Source organism: Euprymna scolopes, chromosome 22 (assembly GCF_053919585.1).
Source record: "Euprymna scolopes isolate OS-2025 chromosome 22, ASM5391958v1, whole genome shotgun sequence".
NCBI classification, from domain to species: Eukaryota; Metazoa; Mollusca; class Cephalopoda; order Sepiida; family Sepiolidae; genus Euprymna; species Euprymna scolopes.
In genome coordinates, this window is record NC_136503.1 from 83,823,743 (window position 1) to 83,836,988 (window position 13,246).

At 27.9% G+C, this 13,246-nt stretch overlaps 1 protein-coding gene across 4 annotated transcripts in view; it reads left to right on the top strand.

Annotated features, from left to right (window-relative positions):
- The window catches only part of LOC145243522 (uncharacterized), a 226,898-nt gene that overhangs the window by 152,145 nt on the left and 61,507 nt on the right, over positions 1–13,246 (top strand). For all 4 annotated transcript variants that reach the window (XM_080106488.1, XM_080106490.1, XM_080106491.1 and 1 more), the window contains 2 exons: positions 1,571–1,716; positions 11,203–11,256. In XM_080106488.1, the coding sequence (XP_079962614.1) occupies positions 1,571–1,716; positions 11,203–11,256 (200 nt within the window). The remainder of the gene's footprint in view (positions 1–1,570; positions 1,717–11,202; positions 11,257–13,246) is intronic.

The window sequence follows — 13,246 nt, forward strand, 5'->3', positions numbered from 1 at the left end:
AAGAGTCAGAAATAAACCGGTGTAGACTCGAAGTCGTTTCTTTCATTTTTATTATTTTCTGAGGTTATTGAAATTTATTTTATCCAAAAAAATTTATTAATTAAATAAAATATATAAAAATATATTATTTCTACTACATTCATTTTTATACTATTTATGAATGTCTTATATGATTATGCTTTTTAACTCATATATTATTAAATATTAAATGGTATTTATTTATTATTCACTTAAGTTTTCTTATGAATATTTTATGATATTTTAGATGAATCGGATATATTTTATTTATTAATTGATTTTTTATTTTATTTTAAATTAGTAATTAATGATTAGTTATTATTCTTCTAATAATATATTGATCTGTAGAAATTAGTTATTAACTAAACTAATTATTACATTGCTTAACTAATAAGTTAATTGTAGCTAATTATGGTTAGATAGATGATTATTTATTTACTTATTCCTGATTTATATTAACTAACTAAAACTAGTTATTAAGTAATTATTTTTGCACTGATTATTAACAAAATATTATCAATTAATTTTAACTAATTAGTACTAATTGTGAATTAATTTTACATTCTATAACCATTACATTAATATTACTAATTATAATTAATTATCACTGGATAGTTGATTATTTATTACTAAATTAATCATTCAGAATTCATTTTGATTATTACTAATTATTAAGTAATTATTTATGCACAAATTGGTAACTAAGTATTCCTAATTCATTTAACTAATTATTACTAAAATAAAAAAATATAATCAATTAATTTTAATTACTTAGTACTAGTTGTGAATTAATTTTACATTCTATAACCATTACATTAATAGTACTAATTGTAATTAATTATCACTAGATAGTTGATTATTCATTACTAAATTAATCATTCAGAATTCATTTTGATTATTACTAATTATTAAGTAATTATTTATGCACAAATTGGTAACTAAGTATTACTCATTCATTTAACTAATTATTACTAGATATGACATAATTATGCATTCAGCAACCATTACATAAATATTACTAATTAATTTTAACTAATTATTATTTGATATAGGCATTAATTCGATATCCAAATACGCAGCAGCATTTATAAAAATTATGTTGTAAATTTGATTAAAAAACATTAAATCGTTGTAAAAAATTATGTTGTAAAATTAATTAAAAAAACAGTAAGTCGTAAAAAATTATGTTGTAAAATTAATTAAAAAAACATTAAGTCGTAAAAAATTATGTTGTAAATTTAATTAAAAAAACATTAAGTCGTAAAAAATTATGTTGTAAAATTAATTAAAAAAACATTAAGTCGTAAAAAATTATGTTGTAAAATTAATTAAAAAAAACATTAAGTCGTAAAAAATTATGTTGTAAAATTAATTAAAAAAACATTAAGTCGTACAAAAATTATGTTGTAAAATTGATTTAAAAAGTCGTTGTAAAAACTATGCTTTGAAATTTCTTAAAAACATTAAGTCGTTTTAATTGTAATATAGTCGTGTTAAAAGAAAACGACTTTCCCATGCGTTTTAATTTATTCTTATTTTATTGTCAATTCAGGTTCAATGCTGCTCAAGATCAATTACACTGCTAATCAGAACTGGACAATTCAGTCGCAATTCCCGCCTGGCTATTTCGAACTGATGAAAAGAAATACTTCCTTCTACCTCATTACAGCCAAAGTTTTGGATTACGATGTGCTTAAGGTTCGCATATCCTTCTTTACATATCTGTTAATTTCGTCGTATATTTTTATGTGTGTAGACTTGCGTTTGTGTGCGTTCTTTTCATACAGGCAGCAATCGTTCGGTCGTTATGTCCCGCCGAATTCAACCAATCAACTGTATTGTCAATTTATTTTTTAAAAGTAACAAGTCATACAAAAATATATTTAGATTATATTGATTCTATATACTTGCACTATTTTAAGTTATCAATTTATTATATTTTTACTAGAATATCTTGTTTTTTTTTCTTTTCAGTTTTAACAACGTTTAATCTTAACCATATTACTTTCATGCTCGCATTTTTCTATGTAATCCATGATTTTTCCAGGCTTTGCTTTGTAATACTACTTTCTTTTTTGTGTTCAGAATAATCTTATATAACTGGCAGGAATTTTACCCTACGCTGATTAATACCTAAGCATGAAAAACTAGTGTATATATGTCTAAACCAATAAGTATTATATAAATATATGCATATATCATAAAATTAAAAACCCTATATATATACATACATACATACATATATATATATATATATATATATATATATATATATATATATACTACCGGCAGGAATTATTACCTTACATTGATAATTACGTAAGCATGAAGCACTAGTGTATGTAGGTTTAAACTAATAAGTATTATATATATATATATATAATTCAGTAAAAAACGTATACATATTTATTACTAATAGGAATTGTTACCTTACACTGGTGTTTGCGTAAGCATGAAACACTAGTGTGTAAGTCTAAATTAATAATTATTATGTATGTTATATACATATAATTAAATAAAATAACACATACACACACACACACACACACACACACACACACATATATATATATATTCTGGTAGAATGGTCATCGGAAGACCAGTCGGGGCTTAAAACACAAAAAGCTCCTCTGCTGAATGTTCATCGGAAAACCAGTCCAGGCTTGAAACGCAAAAAACTCGTCTGGCTGAATGTCCATCGAAAGACCAGTTAGAGCTTGAAACACAAGAAAGCACCTTTGGCTAAATATTAATCGGAAGACCAGTCGGGGCTTCAAAAACAAGCCGCCCCTTTGGCTGAATTTTTAACAGAAGACCAGTCAGGGTTATAAACACAAGAAAGCTCCCCTGGTTGAATGTTTACAGAAAGACTAGTCGGGGTTTGAAACACTAGAAGCTTCTCTGGTTGAATGTTCACATGAAGACTAGCGGGGGCTTGAAACACAAGTAGCTCCTTTGGCTGACTGTTCATAGAAAGACCAGTTGGGGCTTCAAAAGCAAAAATCTCATCTGGCTCAATATTCATCGGAAGACCAATTGGTGCTTGAAACACAAGAAGCTATTCTGGCTTAATATTCATCAGAAGACCAGTCGGGCCTTGATACACAAGAAGCTACTCTGGCTAAATGTTTATAGAAAGACCAATCGAAGCTGTAAACACAAGAAGCTCGTCTGGCTGAATGTTCATTGGAAGACCAGTCAGGGCTTGAAAACCAAGGAACTCTTCTGGCTGAATGTCTATCGGAAAACCATTCGGGGCTAGAAACACAAGAAGTTCCTCTGGCTGAAGGTTTAAGAAGTTTCTATGGTAACTAACAGCCAATCAAAAGAAACGGTCTCCATTTGTTTACAGATTCTGAGAACTTTTTTATATACCAATAATTTTATTATAAATTTTGTTGAAAAAGTGACTTATGAACTGTAAAAATTGTTTGAAATTTGGTTTCAAAATGAGTGAACGATGAATTTTTAAAGCAGTTTTAAATAAGTAAAACTAACACTTAGCAGTTTTAAATGAGTAAAACTAGCACAACCGTTTTAGAATGATATATATATATATATATATATATATATATATATATATATATATATATATATATATATATATATAACTACTTCATTTACTCACATAAAATTAATATACGAAAGTATAAATCCATGCGTAAACTAAGTATATTACTTCAACAGTACTCAATACGTAGGTAGAGCTAGTTAGTAATTCTAAAATATATATGGCGATTAAGCTACACTGAATATTCCGCGTTTCATCCACTCTAGGATTCTTCAGCTTGAAGAATCCTAGAGTGGATGAAACACGGAATATTCAGTGTAGCTTAATCGCCATATATATTTTATAACTTACTATACACACACACACACACACACACACACACACACACATATATATATATATATATATATATACTTCGGAGTAGTTTTTATTTAACAATCAGTGGTTATGTAAACGTGAGATTGTAGGTTTACAAAATATTACTGGCAGTAATATTCTATAAGTTATCCCATCTAAACGAGAATTGCTCGATATTCAAGATAGAGCAAATAAATTAAATTGTAATTCAATGAATTTCAAAAAACTCTCATTGAAATGAAATGAAGTGGTTGAGTTTCATATCAAAGAATTTTTATTATTCTAAGCAAGACAAAGAATGTTTTAGAAAGTTTATCTCCTTAACCTATAGGGTTTCGATGTCTACCATCTCATCAGAGGAGTGAAAATATTAGCAAATAGTTATAAAGGTATGCACCCTATTTGCTAAAGTCAGTGAGACATGGAAAGTCAAAGTGAAAACATTATATTTATCAGAAGTTCTGTGGCAGGAGTATTCGTAGAAAAAGGATATGACTGTTTTTGTTGATCCAACTTGTTTGGTAAAATCCATATTATATGTTCTTTACATCTGTTTGGTAATAGTTTCCAAGTTATATCCTGGGTAATCCGCATAGCTGTGTATATATCCGAATCGGGCTAGTGCTTGTTTAAATTTGTCTTGGGTCAGCCGAAAATAATTTCAAAGTCTGGTGGAAGCCTTTTCATTGGAAGCTTATATTATTTTAGCGGGGGGGGGGGGAAGTGTTAGGGAGAGTAGGCAATGGTAAGTGGCAGGAGGTGGGGTGAGACAATTTTGTGCATATTCATCCTAATATACACATGAACACACATATACAAACTCAACCCTCACACACAATATACATATGTAATACACATACACATATATACACATATATACACATATATATATAAACATATATATACATATACACATATACACACACCTAAACATACATACATCTCTATAAAAATAGATATCTCTTCAAGTAGAATCTAAGAATCATAAAGTTTGACCGGTCGCTTAATTGAGGTCAGGTCGTGTACAAGATATAGGGACTTGGTTCGGGGTGGGGGGAAGAAAGGAGGAGGAATAAGAATAATATAGATATAAAGACAAAAACCAAAACAAACTAAAACAAAGAGATGGGCCTAAACCGTAAATGGAATAATTCTTTTTTTCCTGATTTTTCCTAGTTTAATCTCAAGCCTCATTGTCAATTTAAATCGTATTTGTTCTGTCAACTCAAGTTATAAGTACTGCGCATGAGGTGCTAATTATTATTAATTTTATACTTATCTATATTTCCCTTAGAAAGAGGATTGGCATAGAGTTTAGAATATACTAATGTTTATTTAGCTAATTGTGAAATTAATTCTAATATTATTAATGGAACGTTTTATCTTTATTTTATGGTCATTACGGTAATAGTTCAATGCTAAGTAAGTTAAAACAAAGGTAATAAAGTAATGATAATACCTTACAGAAAAAGTTTAAAATCAGTATATCCATAACCTTATGCTATTTAATACTATTTAACCGGGGAAATTTTCTATAACTGCATTATTAATACATATACATACACACACATACATACATACACACATATACATATACATATATATACATATATATATATATATATATATATATATATATACATACATACATACATATATATATATACCCACACATAACATATACATACACACACACGTACACATGCATGAACGTGTACAATATATATATTTTTATACATATTCGCAACCATACGGTTAATACACACATACGCTCACTTATTCTATGTATACTTACATCTAAGCCCATATATACCCACAAATAACAGGTGTATCATATATAGACAGATATGCCCTCATATATACAAAAAATGTATTTAGAAATAAAAATTCATGCACTTATTTAACACTATAAATTATAGGAATAATTAGTGTATGTAACTTACCTAAGTTTATCAATGACATTTTTTATTTTTTAAATTTTGTTATAATTTTTTAACCCTCCTCTGCTAATTTAACATTAATAAGATGAAAAAAGTGGGATTGTGTGACTATGGTTATAGAATTTGATTAACCTAGTAGCAACAGGGATGACGCATCAATGAGTATAGTTCTTTCTTGTTTATACGTACGGATCTGGAGATTACCTTGCAATGGGGAATTTTTACTCCTTTTCTGGTTAGCAGATGGGTGCGGAATTATAAATTCTTTAAATGGGAATCTACATGCTTTTGGAAATACTATTATAATGAGTGCCAATTACGTGTAGGAGATTTAAAGTGTAGTATTTCAATGTTCTTATAGTAAGGTTCTACTTAACATGTGCATATACACAAACAGAAAAAGTTATTTATGTGTTAAAAACAGGTTATTAAGAAACTATCTTTAGAAATGAACATTATTTTATTATTAGTAAAGTAAGTGTTTAGATTTTAGTCAAGACCGGTGTGTATTTAGTACTTTTTTATTTTTACCTATTTCTCATTTGTACAGAGAGTGTATGTTATTTTATTTTAAGATTACTGTATTTAAATTTTTTCTTGTGTTTACATCTAGACACTAGCTCGTTCTTGGTATTAATTATGGGTTTATTGAAGGTTATGATGTTAACTGCCTCGGATATACAAAGATTGCAACACTTATCCCCTGGGGCATATGATCTAGATTTATTCAGTATTCTCCATTTAATTGAATATGGAATTTTCTTGTCCTCTAGGCTGTTGATTAATTTGGTTAAAGATGTGCTATTATTATCATTGTTTTGAGATCTTTCATTTTTGAAGGAATGTAGGTGGTTTGAGATTCTTATTTTTATTAAGCTTGATGATGCACCTATATACGTGAATGTTTTCCTTGTTTTATTACTGTTTATTTGTTCATCGGTCCCATTTCTATTGAGTCCTATATTGGGGGGCTGGGCAGAGATGGGGTATGGGGATTCATAGCCTTGGTTCTGGTTAGTACTAAATTGGTCTTCACTGGGAATTATATTATTGGATACGTTAGCTTGGCTGTTGTTTCTGCTGTTATTATTATTCGAGCCCTCGCTATATGTTTCCCTATATATGTTTGCGTTCTGAACGCTTCGACTATATTCATTGTTTTCATCGTTTGATTGGTTGTTTTTATGTTTTGGTAGTTGCGTGACTGTGCAGGCGTATACTACGTCCTTGTGTATGCAATCGTTATTGAGGGGGCATTCATTTTTATTTAGGCAGTTACATTTGTTACTAGGTATTAGGTCAACTGGTATATCCAGCGCTTTTTTAATTTTCCTATTATTTGTTGAAATTATTGTCTGTGCTAGATTAGGCATTGTGGAGTATGATATTTTTATGGAGTTTTTGTTTAATATGGTACTATACTTATGAGGGTATTTAAAGGATTTTTCCACTATTCTGAAAAATTCTTTTGGAATATTAGTTTTTACATTGGAGCTGAAAGGAGGGTTGAACCAAATGGCATTCTTACGTCTTACTTTTCTCTTCTTATTAAATTGTTTTTGATTTGGGATTGGGCTGGTGGCTGCGTATTTAGTGAGGAAATTTGTATTGTTCGGGACATTTTGGCTTATTTTGTTGTTGTTATTTTTTATTGTCATATTATTTTGGCTTATTCTGTTGTTGTTATTTTTTATTGTCATATTATGTGTAATTACTGAGTGTAGTTTTCTCGCTAAAGAGTGTTTTGTGTTATATTCTATGCGTTCCTTATATCCTGAATTCCTTAAAGCATTATTGTAGAATGTCGATACCTGGTCAAAAGCTTTTTTGTCTGCTGATAGATTTGATATTCTTTTGGAGATAGATGGAACTATTGATTTGATTATTGACTTTGGGTGATTAGATTGTTTGTGTACATAAAATAGGTTTAGATTTGGTTTATGGTACGGGGTGTAAGATTCATTACATAGATTTAAAGATACGTCTAAGAAGTTGGAAGTTTTTTTATTTGTGTCGACATCTATAGTTAATCCAAAGTTTTTGAAAAATTCATGCAGTTTTTTGATAGTGTTGTTGTATTGTCTTGGTCTTGCGGGGGTGACGAATAATGCGTCATCCCTGTATAGCCCCCCTTGCATGTTGCTGAATTCTATACTAATTTCTTTTAATAAATAAAGACCCACTAAATCAGTTACTTGTGCACTATCGGAGGATCCCATTATTATGTCGAAGTCATTAGGGGTATCTTTTCTTGTCCAATATTTACCTTCAAAATTTATTAGGGATCGTCTGGCTAATAAGATTAATTTAATCTCTAAATCCGTTATGTCCGAATGCTTTTTTGCAAATATTAGTGCCTTATTTAATAGTATTGGGGAGATTGAGTGATAGTAATTATTTATATCGAAGGTGATAAAGCTTATTTGTTGCTTATCCTTTAGTTTTAAGAACCAGTTTATAACTGAGTCCGTACATTGCCAGAGTGGGAATTTAACTTTGTTTCTGATGGAAGGTATGATTCTATCTAAGATTTTCTTGCTTACTAGACCAATGTCCGACCTAGATGGACAAATAAGTCTAATTGAAGGGTTCTCGTGGAAGTTTTCTTTGTGGTCTTTCAGTGTAAATCTGGGAGTGCCAGGAGTGACAATTTCTGTATGTTCGTGGATATTCATAATGTTAAGTAAGTTTTTAGCTTCTAAGTTGATTTCATCTATTTTGTTTTCGGGGGCAGGTTTATAGGATTTGTTTAATTCTTTGTATATAAATTTCTTATAATTGCTGTATTCTAGTTTATAATAGTTTTTGGTCTTATCGGCTGGAACAAATATATGTGAACTTTTACTGACTTTTTTCGCAAAGTTATTGATTTTCTTAGTAGTACTGTTAGGTGTATACCAGTTATTCTTAAACTTTATGTTTTTGACTAAGTCAATTAGCATGTTTTCAAAATGTTCAAGCTCTGGGTTAAACATAGGGTGCTGATTTGTTTTAAGCCCGTAGAATTTTGCCGCAGTTCTTTGTAGTTTCTTCTGTTCACGATTAGAGTTAACTTGGAGGCCTATTTTGAATGTTTCAGGATGTTGAACTAGTTTTTTTGTTGTGCTTTTCTTGTTGGTGTTTTGGTCAAAGTGGTAGGCTTTCCATCTGACATTTATAAGAAATTTGTTGATGGACTGAACAAGCTTATGTATGTATGAACTTTTAGAGGGAATTGGTATATTTTTATATTTTTAGCAGAAAGTAGTAAGCATTCTTTGTCAAACATATTTAGAAGGGATAGAAAAGCTCAACCTTGTTTGAAGGGAGCTTAATATAATATGGATTTTACCAAACAAGTTGGATCAACAAAAACAGTCATATCCTTTTTCTACGAATACTCCTGCCACAGAACTTCTGATAAATATAATGTTTTCACTTTGACTTTCCATGTCTCACTGACTTTAGCAAATAGGGTGCATACCTTTATAACTATTTGCTAATATTTTCACTCCTCTGATGAGATGGTAGACATCGAAACCCTATAGGTTAAGGAGATAAACTTTCTAAAACATTCTTTGTCTTGCTTAGAATAATAAAAATTCTTTGATATGAAACTCAACCACTTCATTTCATTTCAATGAGAGTTTTTTGAAATTCATTGAATTACAATTTAAATATATATATATATATATATATATATTGGAGACAGTTACATTTGGTCGCTACAAACAGCCATCTGTTTCAGTCAATGAGACTTCGTGAGGTGACCCTACTTTAATTTTTTTAACAATGGTAAATATTACTTGTTAAGTAAAACTTCTACACGGTGATTTAATTTTTTCTATAAAATATTTGGAGAAAATTCGTGTGGACTAGGAAGTGAATTTTGAGGTTATGTTGTAGTGAATAAATATCTCTACAGCAAACGGAATAAAAATTATTTGAATTTATTAAAATTATTCCTGTTTTTGTGATGGAGTGAGGGAAACTATTAATTGTGTTATTTAATTATTTTTTGTCTAAATTAAAATTTTTTTTTTTTTTTTTTGCTCACTAATCCGTATTTTATTTATTTATTTTGTACTCGTAAAGTGCTTGACCAGAGTTGAGCAGACACGAAGGTGACTTTTTCATTGGTTACTGAACATAAGCTTTATTTTTATTTATTTCTTTTTTTTGAGAAGGTGGGTGATACTTTTTACCCAAGATCACTCCACTCATCCTTGAGTGTTTTGAAACGAGACATCAAGTACAATTTTTTTAGTTTTTGATATGACTCATCCCAGGATTAAAGACTTTGGAAGGATGAAATGTAGGTAAACTATTTTCTCATGTTTTTCCTTATAAGGAAAATGGATTCCATATTGTTTATTGTTAAAGTGATTTTTCTTCAATGCGTCTGATGAAAGACCGTTCTTATGAAAATTTTCAAACGACATAAAGTTTGAATTTGTCCGAATAGTCTTGAAACAATTGTAACTAACGATGAAATACGCTATTTGTTGCTATCAATCTATTCCTTGATATCTTGATTTTGTTATAGCAAAATATATATATATATATATATATATATATATAGAGAGAGAGAGAGAGAGAGAGAGAGAGAGAGGGGGGGTGAGAAAGAGAATAAATGACAAAAAACTATTTTCCAAAATTCATGATTTTGACCATCTTACTATTTATATCTTTAATTCAGTTGACTTACACAATTCTTTTAAAGGATTAAAGGAATAAATTATAAGATGGTCAACATCATGACTTTTGGAATATAGTTTTTTGTCATTTATTATCTATATTGCTGTGTAATTACATTGAGCTTCTTAAATAAGGATTAGTATATATTATAAAAAAATATATTTCTACAGAAATATATATATATATATATATATATATTACATACAATATATATTTACAATATATATATATATATATTACATACAATATATATATTTACAATATATATATATTTACAATATATATATATTACATACAATATATATTTATTTACTATATATATATATATTACATACAATATATATTTACAATATATATATTACATGCAATATATATTTACAATATATATATATTTACAATATATATATATTACATACAATATATATTTATTTACAATATATATATATATATATATATATATATATATATATAAATATATTACATACAATATATATTTACAATATATATATATATATATTTACATGTTTAAACATTTTACTAGCGGATGCTTCTATTTGTGATGTTTTCGAACTGGTATAAATAATATGCTAACTTTATATATATATATATATATATATATATATATATATATATATATATATATATATATATATATATATATATCGTTGCAATATCTAATATTCGAATTTACTTTTGCAGGAGAAAGCAGACGGAATGATTGTAAATTTGCAATGTAAAGCTGATAAATATTCGGTAAGTTTCCGCGATTGTTTCCTTCTTTTACTCTGGACAATGTTTATTTTTGGTTAAAATGAACTTGTTGCAAGGGCTGATGCTGGGTGAACAGTCTGCCCGTTTGTAATACACGGTTCTGCTGGCCTTCTTCCCAGTTGAATACAAAATAGTAGCCTTCAAATCTAATGTAAACAAATTCTTATCAAGCCGTCCCCATAAATAATAAAATTCTGCCTAATTTACACCATTAACGATTACTACACTACCAACTTTCATTCATTAACCCTTATCCTCGAGTGGTCTTCGGGCCTTTATAAGTGGTGAATCCCAAGTAAAGGAAAAAAATATCGGCAATAATGACAAAAGAGGCATAACAAATATTAAGATGGCATTTATTTTAAAGAAATAAATATGTGATTATTACTAAAAAGTAAGTCGACAGGAAATATGATGGGTCGTTACCATAGGATAATGGTGATTCTTATCCTGGCTGAAATGATCTTTAGTCTTTTTACTGAGAGCTGTTTCTTTTGACGTAGCCGCTGTAAGAACTTTGGCTGGCCGTAAAACAAGCTGCAAATAATAATAATAATGGTGGTGGTGGTGGTGGTGATGATGATGATGATGATGGGTAGTTATTGCTGTCATACTATTGAAAGAAAAAGTGGAACTGGTGCTTTTAACTGTAGTCATAGCAGTAGTGCAAAATTCGTTCTGTCCAGCAGGGATTTGAGAAGAAAAATTTGCTGTTGAATTTGCAGGTCTGGATTAAAAAAATGCAGCCTTTTTATACTTTTTCTCATCTGCTGCTGATACAACGCTTTTTATGAGATCTGATTAGTCAGCTTCACTGTGTATGCGTATATATAAATCATTTAATTCTTTGGTTATGATATTATTTTATATCTTATATTTGTCTATTTACGTGTTTACTTATAATAACATGTCTTATTTAATTATTATCCTGACTATAATTAATATTTAATATTTTAAGCTTAGATTAATTATCAAAATTATCATTATCCTATATGTTGCTTATAGAGTATTACTACTATTTTTACTTTAATACTCGATTGAACTTATTTAATTGGAATTCTTAATTAATTAATTGGAATTGATTTAAATTCTTATGATATGTTTACTATCATATAGCTTATTCATATTCAAAGTCTTTTAATATTTTATTATTTTAACCTGTAATTTTTTCGGTTCTCGTTGTTATTTTATATTTTATTGATTTATTATTTATTCATCTGATATTTAAAACACTATATATTATTCATTTGATATTTAAAACACTATATATTATTCATTTGATATTTAAAACACCATATATTATTCATTTGATATTTAAAACACTATATATTATTCATTTGATATTTAAAACACTATATATTATTCATTTGATATTTAAAACACCATATATTATTCATTTGATATTTAAAACACTATATATTATTCATTTGATATTTAAAGCACTGTATATTATTCATTTGATATTTTAAGCACCATATATTATTCATTTGATATTTAAAACACCATATATTATTCATTTGATATTTAAAACACTATATATTATTCATTTGATATTTAAAACACTATATATTATTCATTTGATATTTAAAGCACTATATATTATTCATTTGATATTTAAAACACTATATATTATTCATTTGATATTTAAAACACCATATATTATTCATTTGATATTTAAAACACTATATATTATTCATTTGATATTTAAAGCACTGTATATTATTCATTTGATATTTAAAGCACTGTATATTATTCATTTGATATTTAAAACACCATATATTATTCATTTGATATTTAAAGCACTATATATTATTCATTTGATATTTAAAGCACCATATATTATTCATTTGATATTTAAAACACCATATATTATTCATTTGATATTTAAAACACTATATATTATTCATTTGATATTTAAAACACTATATATTATTCATTTGATATTTAAAGCAGTATATATTATTCATTTGAT